The sequence below is a fragment of the Malaclemys terrapin genome, chromosome 2 (assembly GCF_027887155.1).
Source record: "Malaclemys terrapin pileata isolate rMalTer1 chromosome 2, rMalTer1.hap1, whole genome shotgun sequence".
Lineage (NCBI taxonomy): Eukaryota > Metazoa > Chordata > Testudines > Emydidae > Malaclemys > Malaclemys terrapin.
The window spans coordinates 212,584,913-212,604,760 of record NC_071506.1 but is presented as its reverse complement, the minus strand read 5'-3'; the positions used below and the strand labels follow the sequence as shown (position 1 = coordinate 212,604,760).

Genomic DNA, 19,848 nt, shown 5'->3' with positions numbered 1-19,848 from the left:
CCCACCGTGCCCCCCCAGCGTGGCAGGGGAGGGCGGCGAGCCCACCGCGGATCCGCTCTCCCCTGCAGCCGGAGCACCGCGCCGCCCCCCTCCAGGTGCCGCCCCAAGCACAAGCTTGGTGGGCTGGTGCCTGGAGCCGGCCCTGTAACTATCCCATCCATTTCAGCGAAGGCCCTGTGAATGCTTCAATTCTGTAGCCAAGAGACCATGGCATTTTTTCCAGCATGACAGAGAATTTGGCATTTTTGCCACGGACGTCATCATTTTGCTGCAGCAAAGTTATTTTTCCCCCTCTCTTTGCCCTGCTAGGACCTGGCACTTGTTCAATTTCCCCACAAAGGAGAGTTAGTTGGAAAGAGTTCTCCACCTCAAGGTTGCAACCAACCCACACCTCCCATACTGGGAAATGGCTGTAGTATGGAAGAAGTTGAAAACCACTGTACTACTAGGGTTACCATCCGTCCGTATTTCCCTGGACATGTCCGGCTTTTGTGTCTTTAAATAGCCGTCCAGGAGGAATTAGTAACAAGGTTAAAAGGTCTGGGATTTTTACTCCTCCCCTCCCTCCCTCCCATGCACAGTGCGGCGTGGTGATTGGGCGGCTGGGCCCCAGCCTCCACCTGCCACCCCCCTCCGCGCATCTCTCCCCCCCCCCCCCCCGTCCCTGGCTGAAAGAAAGCAGCACGCCCCTCTCCCCTGCCTGCTTGTGCACATTCCTACCCTGCTCCAGCAGCAACTGTTGTCTGCTGCCCCAGGGTCCTAGTGCCCCCCATCCACTAATGGCAAGGCAGGCTGCCCTTACCCTGCCCTTCCACCCTAGCCCTGAGCCTCTCCAACGCCCCAAACCCCTCAGCCCTAGCCCTCATCCCCCCGCACCCTAATCCTCTGCCCCAGCCCTGAGCCCCCTCCTGCATCATGAACCCCTCATCTTCAGACCCACAGTCCTCACCCCTGAACCCTCTCCTATCCCCAAACTCCGTCCCAAACCTCCTCCCCCTTACCACACACCCACTCCTGCCCTCAAACTCCCTCCCAAAGCCTGCACCCCTCACCCCCTCCTGCACACCCACCCCCTGCCCCAGCCCGGAGCCTGCACCCAGCACCCAAACTCTATCCCAGAGCCTGCACCCTGCACCCTAATCCCCAGCCCAGGACCTGCACCCAAGACCTCCTCCCCCCACCCAACCCCTCTCCTAGAACCTTAGGCAAGTGGGGTGGGGGGTTCTGGGCACCACCAAAATTTCTACAAACCTGCCACTCATGCGGGCAGTCAGGGGACAGGTAGGGTCCTAGGGGGGCAGTTAGGGTGGGGGGTTCTCAGGAGGGGGCAGTCAGGGGACAAGAAGCAGGGGGGGTTGGGGGTTCTGAGGGGGGGAAGTCAGGGGGTGGGAAGTGGGAGGGAGTGGATGGGGACGGGGCAGGGCTAGGGCAGGGCTCCCGCCCCCCAGTATCCTCTTTTTTTAATTGTGGAAATATGGTAACCCTATGTACTACAGAGTTGCCTCTGTGGTAACAATTGTGAGCTGAACTTACTAGATTGGTGTATTTAGTATAGCATGATGACAGGGTTCAGTTGGGACTTGCTAAAACTATTTGACTATCATTGTAGGACAAACTTCCTGAAGTCTGTCCTGGTGGCAAAAACCTAATTCTGGAACGTATGTCTGATGCAGTACTAGCAAATAATGGAGATAGTGTTCAGCGATTGAGGGAGCATATTCATTATCTTGTGTACTGAATGAATCAGTGGTCCCAGAAAACAATGTATGTAATCATGAACTAGACTGCAGCATAACACTTATAATTTTCTGGATCCCAGCCCAGAGAGTACCCTCCTGCAGGCTAAAGGATACTTTGATGGGAAAGAGCAAGCCAGCAGGCAGGCAGCTCATAAGGTCTGGGAGCATACACACAGTGCAGCTGAAATGGTCTGAAAATAAAGGAAGAGTAGAAAAATTAATCTGTTGCATGTGCACAAGAAGATTTTGAAAGGATTATAATTCTGATAAATCCATCCATTTTTTCATGGAGAGCAGAAGAGACATTTCTCTGACCCCAGGACTGTTCCTCTGCCAAATTTCAAGTCATGCTCCAAACTAGAGGTGCAAGAGCTGTTTAAAAACAATCAGAAAAATTAACATTGGAAGCACTACCTACCCTTGCCTCATTATCATCCAGAAAGAGAACAGAGATGGAAAAATTAATCCAGAGTGGTTAAAGTTTGGCAAAATTATAAGCAAATGAAAACGGGATTATAATGGAAAGTGTGAGGAAATACTAGCCATAGGCATTATTTCACAGGTAATAAAAGGAGAAACTTATTCCCTCCCTCAATCCTGAAGCGCAACAGTCTGTGCTTTCATCAAAATGAACTAATCCAGCCATTATTTTCATGTTTGGTTCAACAGAAAAAAAAACATAAGGAAAGTTTCTGTGGATGAAAAGAGGTGGTTACTGTATTCACCATGAGTGACGTTCCCAAGTTCTGAAGTAGATGACACAGATATGCTGGATATGCTTGGAAGGGTCTCAAGCTCCTCCTCTCAGAATATACAATAGCAAAATCTTACTTTCCCCTTATTGAGGATAAGAAAAGATTTTTATTTGACTGATTCTTGCTTTATCGAATGTCTTCAGAATCGGATTTGTACTCACGCTGAGATAGCCTCTTATCTATTTTTCCTTTTTAATACAAATTGAACCTCACTACTTTCAGCCTGTGAACATTAGCTCTTTTATTAATGTGCAATTTTATTATCTTGTCAATTAATGTGATGTTTACATTGTCATTGCCCTATCACACTATCTGTGGATTTTCTTTTATACATTCTATGCTATGTAATGTTTAATATACTATGCACTAGAACAGGGGTGGCCAACCTGAGCCTGAGAAGGAGCCAGAATTTACCAGTGTATATTGACAAAGAGTCACAGTAATATGTCAGCAGCCCACCCCCATCAGTTCCACACCGCGCCCCCGCCCCCCCGCTTCCAGCACCTCCCAATCAGCTATTTCGAGGCATGCAGGAGGCTCGGGGGGGAGTGGGGGAAGAGCGACGGCATGGCAGGCTCAGGGGAGTGTGCGGGAAGGGGTAGAGTGGGGACAGGGCCTGTGGCAGAGCCAGGGGTTGAGCAGTGAGCACCCCCTGGCACATTGGAAAGTTGGCCCCTGTAGCTCCAGCCCCACAGTCGGTGCCTATACAAGGAGCCGCATATTAACTTCAGAAGAGCTGCATGTGGCTCCGGAGCCACAGGCTGGCCACCCCTGCACTAGAAGGTATAGCATATTTTGGTTACCTGTACATTTAACTGAAATTTGGAAGGATTTATATAAAAGTTAGTATCTAGAAAATGATTAAGTATTTCACACACAGGTCAGTCACTTGCATGATAGCTTTTGGAGCTATGGTTGGCTTTTCACATCCTGCTAGAACAGGGGTGGGCAAACTTTTTGGCCCGAGGGCCACATCTGGGTATGGAAATTGTATGGCAGGCCATGAATGCCACGAAATTGGGGTTGGGATCCAGGATGGGGTGCGGGCTCTGGCTGGGGGTGCAGGCTCTGGAGAGGGGCCAGAGTTGGCCACCCCAGAGTTCAGGGTGCAGGAGGGGGCTCTGGGCTAGGGCAGGGGGCTCTGGCTGGAGGTGCGGGCTCTGGGGTGTGACTGGGGATGAGGGATTTGAGGTGCAGGAGGGCGCTCCAGGCTGTGACCGAGGGGTTCATAGAGCAGGAGGGGGATCAGGGCTGGGGCACGGGCGTGGGAGGGGGTCAGGGGTGCAGGCTCTGGGCAGCGCTTACCTCAGGCAGCTACCAGAGGCAGCGTCATGTCCCTCCTCTGGCTCCCTCTGTGGAGGTGTGGCCAGGTGGCTCTCCGCACTGCCCCGTCCGCAGGTGCCGCCCCTGCACCTCCCATTGGCCACAGTTCCCAGCCAATGGGAGCTGCGGGGGCGGGGCTTGGGCAGTGTGGGGAGCCCCCTGGCTAGTTCTAAACGTAGGAGCCGGAGGGGCGGCATGCCGCTGCTTCCAGAAGCTGCACTGAGCAGCCACTGACCCCGCTGCCCGGCTGGAGTGCAGGAGCGAGGCAAGCCCCAGAGCCCGCTGTGACGCTCTGTACTTCGGAGGAACACCCAGCACCCCCATGTTCATCCTTGGGAAATGATTGTGTGGTATCCAATGCAAAGTTTGTCATATCAGGTTTCTTCAGAAGGATCATGATGCACTGAGCATGGTTGTTATAGTGATGTTATAGTAACTGTTACAGGTTATAATTTCATGTATGTAGTTAGGATACATTTTCAGGCTCATTATGGCTTAAAATAAGCACAGGAAAAAACTCTCCAAGAACAGAGAGGCAGTGAACACCTCAGCAGGGCAGGTATTGGATTGTGGATATCAGTATGATAGCATGGAACACTACTCAGGTAAGACAATCTAATGGGGTCACATCTGTTTCTTTTATCCTTATTTTATAAAGCCAGGGGAAACTTGGTCCCCTGAAAGACCTAGAACGCAGCTTTAAAACAGGTTACTGTTGTGACACCTTCCTTCCTACCCACTTCCAGCCAAAATATAAAATTATTTTAGTGTCTCCTATCACTATGCCCAAGATTTAAGTGTTTGGGCACATCTACAATGAAAATCAATTAGAATAATGCCCCAAAAGGTGATGGTCTCTTCGTTCCCTCACACTAGCTATGCATCCCAAAGAAGCCCGGAGGTCCCGATGAGCCTTGCAGCATGATCCTACGAATACAATTGGTTCAAATGCTGCCAGTGATTATTCTCAATAAATTAGTTTCCCCATCTCAGGGATATTATAAGAATCAGTATTATGGAAGTGCCACTTGAAGTTCTATAGTTAACATTATATTGACTTTTGCACATAAAGCAGGCATTTCATAGCTACATTTATAACACCACAGAATAGCGAGACAGTGCATTTTAGTCACTTATCTTAGGACATGTCTACACTTACTAGGGATCGATGTTGCTACAATCAATGCACCAGGGATCGATTTAGCGGGTCTAGTGAAGACCCGCTAAATCGACCTCAGATTGCTCTCTTGTGGACTCCAGTACTCTACCAGAATGAGAAGTGTAAGGTAAGTCGATGGGAGAGCGTCTCCCATCAATGCAGTGCGGTGCAGACCTAAGCTACGTAGCTGGAGTTGCGTAATTTAGGTTGACTTACCTCTGTAGTGTAGATGAGGCCTTAGCTACAAAGATTTCAAACTTACCCCAAATTACATTCCCCAGTGAGTCAAGTCATGTGAAGTTTATAATTTTGAAGTTTGGTTTTGGGTTTAGTTTTGTGCCAAAAGAGGTTAAAGAAATTTTCCATTTTATAAAAGTCCTGCTTATCTAATTAACATTTCAGGATGAAAAACTTTAAGATCAAAAGGAAAAATTGAGAAATTTTAGACAAGTAAGAACAGGGAATTACAACTTTCTGGAAGTTACATCTTTCAGTTTTGCTAGTGCAAAAGCCAAAATATAACTGATCTTCCACTGCTTCTAAAGTTAGCAAAAAGCAGAACCATTTCTCCAAAAATGCAAAAAAAAAAAAAAAAAAAAAAAAAATCAGATTTCACAACTTCAAAAAGTCTGATTTCTCCCCCCCCCCCCAAGTGAGGATCTCTATTTTGTTGTATAGCAGCTAGTTTTAATTAAAATTTTTGTCTCCCACAGAAAGAGTTCAAGCTTCCCGCACCATTTGTGAATGGAATACCCATGGCTACATTCTTTGTTTCAAATTTTCAGCTGGGCTTCCTAAATTTGTCACTCATGAACAAATGGCAAGACTTTCTATTACAAGCTGCTATGCAAGCATATATGCTGCTGAAGTTGCTATAATTTTGCCAAGATTTGAATGATTCATTCTGTCATGTTGCCTTCTGTGAGACGGTAGCTTCACTTGTCCGTCAAAAGGTGGTGGCACAGGAGGCTTCGTGATAATTATTTTAAAGAATAGTTAGTTTACTAATTTTAGTTTTACTAATTTTAGAGCACTCTTAATTTAGGGGTAGTCAGCTACTGTTCTTGTATGCTATTTTTTGTTTGCTTTAATGGCATACTAGTACTGAAGACTATTAGATGTTGTCTACACTAGGAAAATTCATAAACATTTTTCTTTACCACTGCAGCTCCAACTGTACTAGCAACAGAATGACCTGTAGTTTAGACAAGTTGCAGATATTTACTATGTCGTGAAAACATTCTCTGAACACTTGAGCAGTCTACAATACTAGCATTTATACATCAATACCACCAGTAAAGCGATACCTTTGATGGAAGTTGCTAAAGTTCAGCCATTTTTCTCTTGCACAGACAAGATTTCAGAATGTCCTTTCTATAGACAACATTTTACACCATAAAGGGGATAAGCAAGCACTGTACAAAAGCTACACCCTATTCCTGAAACTTTAAAGTCACCTCTACAATGTTAAGCTTCAGCATGAACTGGTATTTTATTTTTACTGGACCACTCCAATAATTTTGTCTTGAATTAGAGTAGACATAGAAAAGTCAACGGTAACTGGCACAGCACAAGAACAGTTTTGGGGGATTATGGGGGGAGCAATTTTCTTCATAAAAGACTTACGGGAACAACAATCAATAATTGTATCTTCCATCAGAGTTTAAAAATACTTTTCATTTTTCACTTGCAAATGCTTCCACCTTATCCATGGAAACTTTTAGTAAGCATCCACCCATTTTTCAAATTGCATTATTTGAAGGGTGAATCATTAGCAAGAAATAACTTGTGTAACAATTATATTTGCTACAGGGCCTCATATGAAGTCAACTCCCAGTTACAGCTAAACAAGATGAGTTATCTTGTTCATCTTCTTAAAGAAAACAGAATGCTTTATCTACAAACCAAAAAATGCACATTTATACTATATTCTTTAAATGTGTGACCACTTAAATTTGAGTACTTGTATCCTTTTGTACTTTGGTGGAGATTAAGTGGTAAATATAATATGCTTGGAAAGTCAAGTGAATATCAAATGCTTTAAGGTAATTTGCACTAGTAAGTGACCAGAACACTGACAGTGCAACCAATAGTATAAATACCCAAATCAACCAACCCTTATCAGATTGTGACCAGGTAGGTATTACAGCCTTTTGAAGACACCCTCTGTCAATAATCTCTTTTCAGTATTTGATTTAGAATGCTGAACCAAAAATTACGCATCTCACTAAATCAAATGAACCTCAGACAGGAAAAAATTCAGAATAAAGAGAATCAAGATGAAGTTCACAATTACAGCGAGGTAGGGTTGCAACATATGTAAGTATCTCTCCTAGCATGATAGAGCTCCTATAAAATTTCCTCTGATCAACCTATACCACCCTGCTTTAAACAGGTAGAGCAAACCAAGGAAGTAGAAGTGGATCCTGTGTCAGCACTTTCACATCAAGAAAGCAGGGGGGGTTGTTTTGGGAAGGGAGGGGGAGGGAGGAGAGACCAACTGCAATCTTAAACAAGATTAGATGACTGGGCATGATGACCTGTCTAATGATGAGCCTCTCTCAGCAATCTCTAAGCCTGGCAAGCTGTTTTCCCACTTTCCATTAGATAGCAGACCCTACACATGTCTACAAAGAATTCTGTGGCATACCAATCAATCAGTTGGAGCACAAAAATGAATGTTGGTGCTCACTAGGATCCAGGAGTGGTGAGTGTGGAACACAAGCTGCCTGCTCTTTGTGGAAGGTGAGAAACGGTTAATTATCAGCTGCCCAAAACTTTCTAATTGCCTGCAGCAGCCTTTTTTCGACTATAATGTCAGAACTGATGCACAGCATGCAGATATCTGTAGGAGTTATAAAAGTAAACAGTCATAGAATCATAGAATATCAGGTTGGAAGGGACCTCAGGAGATCATCTAGTCCAACCCCCTGCTCAAAGCAGGACCAATCCCCAGACAGATTTTTGCCCCAGATCCCTAAATGGCCCCCTCAAGGATTGAACTCACAATCCTAGGTTTAACAGGCCAATGCTCAAACCACTGAGCTATCCCTCCCCGCATTGATCCATTTGATTCAAGTTCTGTATATAAAAAACAACAACAACAAACAGCTCTCACTTGTGCTCTTTCCTAAAAAGATTTCAAAACAGTTCAAGAGGGCAGAGTTATAAAGACAGTCTCATACAGAGAAGAACAGGAGTACTTGTGGCACCTTAGAGACTAACAAATTTATTAGAGCATAAGCTTTCGTGGACTACAGCCCACTTCTTCGGATGCAAGTGGGCTGTAGTCCACGAAAGCTTATGCTCTAATAAATTTGTTAGTCTCTAAGGTGCCACAAGTACTCCTGTTCTTCTTTTTGCGGATACAGACTAACACGGCTGTTACTCTGAAACTTCTCATACAGAGGGCACTGTGCTGGTATTTTGGGCCCCAAGACAAAAATGAAATAGAACACAACTTCAAACAGAAACTGCTTAAGAATTTCATAAATATATGACCATACTTTGATAATAAAAAGAAGCAGTATCTAACTTTAGCATAGGAAGAGGTCCTCTGGACTGAAGTAACTATGATACTTTGAGATCCTGGGATTGAAGGCTCAATAGAAGTCATAAGTGCTTTACAAAGATGTACTAAATATCAAAAGATCCTGACAGGAACCCTCATTTTATAGATGGAGAAATAGGAACAGAGAAGTCACACGCATCTATAAGTCAGAAACAGAACTCAGATCTCTTGTTCCCTATATAAGTTCACAGGTAAGAAATGGTCTTATTCATACAGATAGCATCTCCAGCAGTTTAAAGTGTATCTCTGTGATTTAACAAGCAGTAAAAACCCTAGATGAGAGGGAAAGTGCAGTGGAACAGACTTAGATTAACAGCATCCTGAAGAACAAAACCACAAAAGGCAGAATCAGAAGCAAATATCCTCTTGTCGTTTTTATTTTTTGCTGAATTACTGTTCCTAATTAGATAGTCTGACCATATGAAAGCATCAGTAAAAATAGCTGATAGGACTAAAATGATAATTGGGAGGTTGGAGGAACAAGACCTATTCATGAGACTGATTTTAGAACATCTTTGCTATCCTAGAAGTCTGTTTAAAAGAGGAGGGAAATCATGCATTCCCCTTACATAAAGAGGGGATGTTGGGCAGGTGGGTGACACCTGTCTGAAAGAAATAAGAGCTTATATGAGAAGTAGCTGGTTCAACTTAATCCTGGTGATGCAAGTAAGGCGAAGCATTTTGATTAATTATTGGAAACTACAACTGCACCTCTATTAAGAGCATTTGCCTTCTGGACTGTGAAGTGGTGTACGCTTTCGGTCTTATTTCACCCATGCCTACACCTCGACACAAACAGAAGCAGCAGTCCAAAATGCAGTTTTCTACCTTTGTTTAGGAAGATTACATTTCACTCCTTCAATTTACTGTGATCCATGTCTGTGTAACATCTAGACTAGATTACAGCAACACAAAAGAAAATCTCTCTCATGCACACTGCCAGGTATGCTGCTGAAGCTTTCAGTTCAAAACAGCTTCCGCCAACAAGAACTGCATCCATAGCTTGAAAGGTTCACGTCAAACTCTAAGGGTATGTCTATACTTACCTCCGGGTTCGGCAGTAAGCAATCGATCTTCTGGGATCAATTTATCACGTCCTGTCTAGACGCGATAAATCGATCCCGGAAGTGCTAGCCGTCGACACCGGTACTCCTGCTCCGCGAGAGGGGTACGCGGAGTCGACGGGGGAGCCTGCCTGCCGCGTGTGGACCCGCGGTAAGTACCTTGTAGTTCGAACTAAGATACACAACTTCAGCTACGTGAATAACATAGCTGAAGTCGAAGTATCTTAGATCGAACTGGGGGGTTAGTGTGGACCAGCCCTACGTTGTAGAGCAGCTAAAAATACCTCTACTTCAAAGGAGTAAACAAACCCATCCAAAACTACAAGTAGAGTAAACAGCCCTGCCCACTACTTAGTTTTTATTTCTATTCTATATATGAAGGCATCCTATAACAGCATCCAAGTGCAACGCTCAGAACAATACCCTTCTGACTGCTGGGAGTAGCCAGGCATGCCAAGTTTCCCACTGAAGTTTTGCCCCGGATCCTACTGCCCCAACCACATATTTTTGCAAGCTCTGGGTAAGACATGACCACTAGTTTGCAGTGCATGCTCATCCACCCTCGCTGAGGCACAATCTCTCCACCTTATCTAGTGTCTGCTATTCCCTGCCCAGCCTAATGTGTACATCTTCACTTTTATCCCTTACCTTGATTTTTTTGTTCTGAAATCTCACGGACCTCAATCCTTGTTAGGGACTGCAGCGGCAAGCAAAACTGGAGACTTGTAAATTTCATTGTACTGCCAGGCTTCTCCAGAAGAGAGACTATAGGCTGCTGATACTAGGGAAAAGGAAAAACTCTCCCTCCTTCCCCAAATCAAGCATCTCTCACATTTTGTTGTTGACAATGCTCTACATCGCAGAAACAATCTTTCTTAAGTCTCATTAAAAAAAAAAAAAAAAAAAAAAAAAAAAAAGACAGGCCTTTTTGCTTCTTTATGATAGGGTTACCATATTTCAGCGAGCAAAAAAGAGGACGGGAGGAGCCCAGCCCTAGCCCCGCCCCTGCCCCTCCCACTTCCCGCCCCCCCTGACCTCCCAACCCTCCCCCCGTTCCTTGTCCCCTGACTACCCCCTCCTGGGACCCCTGCCCCTAACTGCCCCCCAGGACTATCTAAGCCTCCCTGCCTCTTGTCCCCTGACTGCCCCAACCTTTATCCACACCCCCACCCCCAGACAGACCCCTGGGACTCCCACGCCCCATCCAACCACTCCCCACCCCGACAGCCCCCCCCCAGAACTCCCAACCCATCTAAACCCCTCTGCTCCCTGTCCCCTGACTGCTCCGATCCCTCTCCGCACTCCTGCCCCCTGACAGCCCCCCCCCAGAACTCCCAACCCATCTAAACCCCTCTGCTCCCTGTCCCCTGACTGCTCCGATCCCTCTCCGCACTCCTGCCCCCTGACAGCCCCCCCCAGAACTCCCAACCCATCTAAACCCCTCTGCTCCCTGTCCCCTGACTGCTCCGATCCCTCTCCCCACTCCTGCCCCCTGACAGCTCCCCCCCAGAACTCCCAGCCCCCTACCCCCCCCGCTCCTTGTCCCCTGACTGCCCCCTCCTGGGACCCCTGCTCCTAACTGCCCTCCAGAACCCCACCCCCTACCTAAGACTCCCTGTTCCTTGTCCCCTAACTGCCCCCTCCTAAGACCCCCCCCCCAACTGCCCACCAGGACCCTACCCCCTACCTGTACCCTGACTGCCCAAAACTTTCTCCACTCCCCCCAAAAAGCCCCCCCCCGTTTCTTGACTGCCCCCTCCAGAACCTCCCTGCCCCTTCTCCTGCCCCCCTTACCCTGCTGCTCAGAACAGGGTGTTGGGCTCTGTGCGAGCAGGACACGTGGCTGAGCTCCCCAGCACAACAAAACCCGGTCCCTGGCCCTGCACAACAAAACCCGGTCCCAGATCCGGACCGGGTTGCAGGGGAGAGCTGCCCTTGTATCAGCACAAAGTGCTCTCGCTCCCGTTTTGCTACGCTGCATGGCAGAAACCGTTCCCAGTTGCAAAAGGGGAGGGCTGCACTTTGTGCTGAGACACTTGCTCAGAATGCAGGGCGGAGCTCCTCTCCAGCTGCTCCGGAGTCCAGCCCGGGACTTTCCTGCAGCCCTCCCAGCCGCTCACTCTGCTGTGCCGGGGGAGGGGGAAATCCCAGACATTGTGAGTGCTTTACAAATTCCCCCCGGACGCTATTTTTAGCACAAAAAGGAGGACATGTCCGGGTAAATCCGGACGAATGGTAACCCTACTTTATGATGTAGAAGGCCTGAAAGATGTTTTGTTTATGTAATTTTCTGTTTTTGATTTTTTTTCCCCCCCACATAAAAAAAATTCAGGTCTTGTATAGCTTGTCTTTTTTAGATACTATGGATGACTTGAGAACTGACAGGACTATGATGATTTTTAAAATTTTTAAATGACATGTCACAAGTGAAAATGAAAGGGGAAATTATTTTCATTCAGACTGTTAAACTTGGTATTGTTTTCAGAGTCCACAATACATATTTCTAAAACCAAAGTCCAGCAACAAAACCAGGAAAGACTACACTTAATAGTCCTGACAAGAAATTAGCAGATTTAAAAAAAAAAGCCTTTTAGGACTCTGTATGCTTCTTAAAGCAGTAAGAATAGGCCTAGACTCTTTCCCCTCTTCTCAGATTACCCTCAAGGGACCTTTGAAACAGAAGAGACTCAACCTCCCTTTACCAACCTGGTAGATCATAACAATCAAGCCTGAGCCTCAGGGGTCAAATATGTAAAATCCAGAAATGATATTTACTCCCCATGCTGTGGGCATGCCTGAAACTAAAGGGATACTAGAACAGCATTATAAGAATTATAATAATGTTAGCACAAGTCTCCATCTTCTTGAGCCTCAGGTTATGTGAACTACAACTATTTTAAAGAATAATTAAAATATAACACTCTACGCAGCCCTGCACTGGTGAAACAATAGAGCCACTATTTAAATTTCTACAGCCTATAGTCAGCGATACAATGAATTTCAGATAAACTACACATGCCACTGAAAAAGGCCTTTCACGAAGCACAAAGTTAATGAGCCAAATTTAGTGTTTCATCAACTACTTGTAAGAAGACAAAGAATAAAATCCATAATTTTGATTAATCTTGGGCACTTCTATAAAAACCATCACCATATCATGTAAATTCTGAATATATAGGTTACACTGAACCTAAATAGAATTTAACAAATAAGTTAAACAACTTTACTGTCTTGTAAGGCAAAGTAAGTAACATTTTTCAAGTAATTTAAGTTCACTGTATTGAATGTATCTTTCTTTAATGTATTATTTGAGCTGTTTTTAGACTTTTTTAAAGTTATTAAAAATAATGCTCTTGAGAAAAGGGCTAAAAGATCTAGGTTTCTATTTTTAAAGCACTACATGATATAAAGTAAGCAGGTCATATTGGGAAAGAACAATATTACTGCAATTAAGCTCTACCCACAACTCCAGAATACCTGGATGTTTATATGAAATCAATCAACAGCAATAAAGTTGTTATTTAGGATTGAAGAGGGAACATCCAATAACTAGAGGCCAATATGAAAAGATAGGGGGGAGGGGTCCATCAGAGGATGTTGGGATTTTTATTAGGAAACAATCCCTAGACCCTGCCCTTCAAGGTTGGTACATTCACACCTTGCAGCCAACCACTTGAGACAATCTGCTCAATTGTCCTTACAGATGAAACAGCCAAAAGTTTCTCTGCCACTGAAACAAAGATGACCAATAAAACCTTGTGAAATGGCCATTCCAATACTCTGCATATTGCTGGCAAATATAAAATTAGTACCTGAATGTTCGAACAATGCAATAAGATAGTCAATGATGAACATGAACTGAATATTCAGCCAAACCACCTCAATCTGGTTTGTGATCAATCTGCAAGCAGGCTATGACCCCCCTTTGGGATCTGCCCTGATGAGATCCCTAGACCCTGTTCTGGGGCTCTCTTTTGTATCAGCCTCTTATTCAAATGGGTCAGATATAATATCCAATCTCCACCCCAAATTCCCTATTGGAAGAAAAGGCCTCTCCTGCCCTACTTAATGTGTGTGGGATATCCACCACTGTCCCCACCTCCGACCCTATATATTCATCATTCCTCACTTTTGAGTCTGCCTCCAGAAATGGCTGTCACCTTTCTTCTGCTTGACCAGTAATGGGTATTCGCTCCAATACCCACTACTGGTCAAGCAGAAGAAAGGTGACAAATGATTTATGTAATTTTATAACTGTTCACACAGTTCTGAACAACAACACTGAAATGGATTGAGGAAAATTTAAATCTGCTGCTTGGAAAGTTATTAGCAGAAGAGGAACTGGAACAGTCTGTTAGTAGTCCTAAGAAAACTGCCTCAATTCATATTCTGAAAGTAAATTTTGCAGCCACAAAGGTAAAAATCAAAACCTTATTTCTGTGGAAACTCATTGATTTGGAATTCTTACACTAGTCAGGGAAAGTTTTTATTTTGCCACTGGTGAGGAATTTTCAAACCTAGTACTAAATATAGGCTATGACTCTAGGTCTTTTAAGTCTTATTATATTTCTCCTTTAATGTTAGGTTTCAGGGTTAATGCCTCACTGAGATGAATGAGATACCTCAGAGATTCTATTTTAATCTGCAGACTTACACATGGTTCACATTCAGAAGGTTTTCTTTCCATGTGGAAAAGGAAGGATGTTTGGAGTTTGGTTTTGTTGGGGATGGGGGAGAGGTACGTTTTTATTTTTATCTATTTATTTATTTATTTATTTAAAAGTGAAGCTTGAAATTCTGCAGAAATCAATTAAGTCAAGATAGTACAAAAAGAGTGAGATCAATGATCAGTAGTGCCAGAACAGTGCTATCAAGTACCATCTTAAAACAACCCATGGATAAAGGTGATCAGAACACACGTGCAGAGTTTTATTCATCTGTTGGACTAGGAAAATTTTGAACACCACATTAGTTTTTCATTACCATAGTAAGGTCAGGCAAGTAGATTTTGTAGCTTGGAATGGTACATTCTCGTGACAGTTTTACAAGTTTAGACTAGACTTCTGAAGCTCAATGCTACTCACTAGGTCATCCAAAAATAATTCCTTCAGAGGAAACACTATTTGCTGAAGAAGAAGAAGATACAGCATTGGCCATACCCATTCCTTCCCCACTACGAAAACAGAAGAGTGTAAGTAGACAAGTTAGCTATAGTTACGTAAAATTCTTAGCTGGAGACTGTGGAAGCTAGGCTTGAGATCCCTCCTGTCCCCTCCCCAGACCTCCTGGCAGCCACTCCGCAGGAGCAGGGTCTCACTTTCAAAGACTCAAATGGTTTAGCCAGGCAAAGTGGGATGCTTGGGGTTCAGAGAAAATGTGGAGGTAACAAGGCTAAAATATATATATATTATATATATATATATATACACATACACACACACACACATACATATACACACACACACACACACTGATTCTTAAGACTGTTCATCCTGAACATCAAACAGAGCTAAATACATGGAGAAGGGGAAACTAGATTCAGTTTAAACACGAGCAAAGGTGTTTAGCCCTTGAAGTTAGGAATGTCTTTTAGCGTAGTATGGAACGCACCAGAACTCATTGAATGGCTTCAAATAATTTGACATAGTTAAAGCAGGTGGTGAGAATTTTAGTGGCAATATGCTGGATAGACTTTATGAGAAAGTAGAGAAATAGGTGGGTAGAGAGGAAGCAGCTGGTTTGTTCCCTTACAAGTTAGGGAATCTATCAGTTGCCTTGTGCATACTGGAACAATTTTGGATGCTACTGACTGAATCCACTTCACAATTTACTTAAAGATATTAGTTGGAATATCTGAACTCAGACATCTACATGATATTCAACATGCTGCAGTTCATCTGTATGACAACTTGCTAAAAATATTAGTTGCCCCTTCCTTCATTCCAGAAGTTAGTTCAATGTATATATAAAAATTACACTAGGAGAGACAAAAGACTTCCCTTTTATCATAAGTCTAATATAAATTTTCCTGACACCATCAGCAAGAAACTCCAGCGGAGATACTGGTAAACCTCACCACTCCTATTACCTTCAATACTAAAGTGAGCAGAGGAGATGACAATCTAAACAGCCACTCCTCTAGAAGCTTTCAGGGAGCAGATATTGAGATATCAGTGTCAGGTATGCCCTAGTCTCTGATCTATTGGGTCCATTTCCACATTCCCACTTTTGCTAACTATATGCATTAGGCAGCATCCTGCTAACAGATAACATGATGAAGATCAACAAGAACAATCGCCAAATCCTTATTAAAAAAAAAAATCTTCCTAGAGGATCTCCCAGTCGATCGCCATCTCTGGCAGCGCAGCGGGGCTGCCACTAAGACAGGCTCTCTGCCTGCCCTGGAAGCGGCCAACTACTCCACTGCTGGAAGCGGCCAACGTGCCCCACAGCCCTGGGGAACAGGGGTCTTCCACCACGCACTGCTCCTGCCTGCAAGCACCACCCCCGCAGCTCCCATTGGCCGGGAACAGGGAGCTGTGGCCAATGGGAGCTGCGGGGGCAGTGCTTGCAGAGAGGGGCAGCGTGCGGAGCCATGTGCTGTCCGCCGCCCGCCTGCCCCCACCCCGGGAACGCAGGGGCACATTGGCCCCTTCCGGGATCGGCGAGGGGCCAGGGTAGGCAGGGAGCCTGCCTTAGTGGCAGCCACGCTATACCACCAACCAGGAGCCACCAGCGGTAAGTGCTGCCCAGCGGGAGGCCACACCCCAACCCCAGAGCCAGCACCCCAAACCCCCTCGTGTACCCCAAGCCTCAGCCCTGACCCCCCCTCCCAGAGCCAACACCCCAAACCTTCTTCTTGCACCCCAAACACTGCCCCAGCCCTGACACCCCCTCCCAGAGCCAGCACCCTACTGCACCCCAACACTCTGCCCCAGCCCAGAGCCCCCTCCTGTACCCAAACTCCCTCCCAGAGCTTGCATCCCTCCTGCACCCCAACCCCCTACCCCAGACTCAGCTCAGAACCCCCTCCCACACTGCAAACCCCTTGACCCCAGCCCAGAGCCCACACCCCCTCTCAAACCCCAACCCTCTAAACCAGTCCGGTGAGGGTGAGTGAGTGACAGAGGGGGATGGATGAGTGGAGTGGGGTTTTGGGGAAGGGGCGGGGTAGATCCTGAGTTGCCCTTAAATTCAAAAAGTGATCTTGGGCGTAAAAAGGTTGAAGACCCTGCTTTAATGGATGGTCAATATGCTCTAAGGCAGAGGTTCTCAAACTGTGGACCATGTACCACCAGTGGTCTGCAAGCTCCATTCAGGTGGTCCGCAGATGGTTCCCTCTAAGGTGCGTGCCTGGGCAGCCGCACACAAGAGACTGAAAGGCCACCTGCCTAATGCGGCGCCACTAATTAGGTGGGTGGACCCTGGAGAAGATGCACATGTAAGGTGCTGGCCTTGAGGGAAATATGGGGTAGGTGGGAGGGGGCAATGTGGTGAGAAGAGAGGGTGAGGGGAATTTGGGATGTGCAGGGCTGCGGCGGCCAGAGAAAGAGGCAACTTTCCCCAGCTCCAGGGCTGCAGCTGTTGGGGAGAGATGGCCCTCCTTCCCAGCCTCAGCTCTGTGGCTGGAGAGAGATCCCCCTCCTTCCCAGCCCCAGCTCAGGCGGGGGAGAGAAGGCACATCCATCACATTAGAAAGGTAAGACTACTGATATTAAAATAGGAGTTGTGTGCTTTTATTTCTAGAACAAAAAAAGTTAGTTTATTTTTATATAGCGCTTTTATCCAAAGCGCTTTACAATAATTAGCTAACAGTACAAACAACATTTGGAACGATCATTAAGTGGTCCGCCAAGACCCTCAGCAATTTTCAAGTGATCCGCAAAAAAAAAAAAAAAAAAAGTTTGAGAACCACTGCTCTAAGGCTAGAAGAGGAAGAGAATAAAGGAAAGGGGGGGAGGAGTAATATTGGCAGCCAGGACCACACCGGGAAAGAAATTTCCCCAGTCCAGTACGAATAAGTCAGCCCCCTTAATTTTCAAAAGATGCTTACCATCAAAACAAATGCTGATAACTACCCACTTCAGTCATCTCATACATGAAAATGTGAGACAAAAACCAATCTAACTAGGAACAGGAGGCAGTTAAAAGGAGTATCAATCTCGCTATCCCACTTCACAATGTAAAATTTAAAAAAAAAAGTTTAAAAATTAATAAGACCTACGCCAGTTCCACTAGAATATCACCTCACCCTTACATGGCATTTTCAGCCATATTGGTCACCTTAAATCCCCCACTTAAATTTATACAGGGCGGAGAAAAAGGACACTGATTTCTTTTTGAATAAGCTAATCTCAATCACTCTCTCAAGGGACATTAACCAATAGATAAGCATGACAAACTCTCCACACACTTCACTGGAGACCACAAGAGCTGCCTCTTCCAGGATCTTGAGAAATGGTTTCCTAATACAGCTCTGCAAACTGATTTGTATTAGTATGTTGTAAGAGAAGATAGTCAAGAAATTCATCAATGCACCCCCTAAGGCTTAAGTTGTCTGTTCTTGGCTGTTTAATAGCTTTTCTGTCAAGAAGTGCAATCTGCCCCTTCCCACACAATAAGTTTTCTGTATTTTGCATGATTGCATGTTATTTACCTTTACAGCTTCTAGTTCTCCCCCCCCCGCCCCGCAACTCTGATCGTCCTCAGGCCACAGTAAGTGCCCAAGCACAGCCAGAAGCAAGACAGGGTTTGGACGCTTCCACTGCGAGAGATGCCACTGCTGCTGCACAACATCATGATGATAATGCTGCTGACAAGCCCTGTACATGGTGGCCAGGGCCCAGCCGGGACCCCTAAACAGCCTCTACCCGCCCACCCAGCTGCAGCGCCGACGCTGCAGGGGCTCTGGACGCAGATTTTGTGCGTTATGGACACGGGCCGACCACAATCTCCAGCCGTGCTGACGGCCTGAATGAGGGAGATACTGAGAGAGCCTCTCACAGACACAGCGGAACACGCCCTCGCCAGAGGGAAGACAGATGATGGCAAGCGCCACCCTCCTCCAAAGCCGCCACCTCAGGGGGGCAACCCCAGTTCCCAACGGGGGGAGGCGCTACGAGACGTGGGGCACGACTTGCCCCGCCCAACAAATAGCAGCAGCAGCTCCGTGGGGCGCTAACCCAGCCCCTGGCAACCTGTAAACTCTGCCCCACCTCCCCACAACTGGGGCGCCGGCCGGCCGGCACCAGAGCCCGCCCCGGGAGCCAGGGTGACTTACCCAGCAGCAGGACGTTTTTCCCCGAAGGCAGTTTAGACCTGGAGCGTGTGGACACCTCGCTGAGGATACAGGACCTGAGGGGAGACAGAGCCCGGTCAGGCCAGCCCCCCAACACACAGACACGGGGATGGGCGGGGCGCGCAATAGGGGGATGGGGCCGGGGGCGCCTGACGCTGACAAGAGCAGCCCCCCTAGTTACTTGGCCCCACAGGGGGGCCCGCGAAGGGAGTTGTGTTGTGTCGTGTCCCGTCCCCCCCCCCTCCTCCTCCTCCTCCTCCTCCTCCTCCCGGGCGGAGGCTCTCGCGGGGCGGGGGCGCTAGACGGTAACGGGCGGCGGCCCGGCGGGCTGGGCGGTTACCAGAGGTTCTGCCCATCGTCCTCCTCGCCCCCCGCCCGCAGCTCCGCGTTATTGCTGGCGGTGAAGCCGGCGGCCGCGCCGAGCCCCGGCGAGGAGGAAGAGGAACCGAAGGAGCCGGCTCGCCCCGCCGCCGCCATCTTCCCTGCGCTCCCTCCAGTCCGCCTCAATGAGAGAGAACAGAGAGCGGGCGGCGGCGCGGCCGGCTGACAGGTACCCGGATGTTGGGAGCTCGGAAGGGGGCGGGACCAAGAGGGGGCGGGGCCGGTACCCTCCTGTGGGGCAGAGCGTGCGGCCGGGCGCCCAGTCACGCCCGGCGTAGAACCCACAGTAACGCGCCCACGTGCCTCCGGGATTATCCAAGTGATGGGGAGGATTTTTTGCGCGCCCCAGGCAAGTGGCTGGCTGGCTCACCCAGCATCCCACACACCTGATTTAGGATGACCAGATAGCAAGTGTGAAAAATCAGGAATGAGACAGGAGGCAATAGGTGCATATGTAAGACAAAGCCCCAACTATCAGGACTGTCCCAATAAAATGGGAACATCTGGGCACCCTAACCACACCTAGGGCTGTTACCCACTCTCCCTGGGAGAGAGATG

General features: G+C 46.9%; 1 protein-coding gene across 1 annotated transcript in view; it reads right to left on the bottom strand.

The window, feature by feature from the left end:
- Positions 1-19,461, bottom strand: part of DYNC1LI1 (dynein cytoplasmic 1 light intermediate chain 1) — a 58,210-nt gene extending 38,749 nt beyond the window's left edge. Inside the window, exons 1-2 of the mRNA XM_054019843.1 lie at positions 19,250-19,461; positions 18,892-18,965 (exon numbers count right to left, since the gene is read on the bottom strand). Coding sequence (XP_053875818.1) covers positions 18,892-18,965; positions 19,250-19,386 — 211 coding nt within the window. The 5' untranslated portion in view covers positions 19,387-19,461. The remainder of the gene's footprint in view (positions 1-18,891; positions 18,966-19,249) is intronic.
- Between the last annotated feature and the right edge of the window lie 387 nt (positions 19,462-19,848).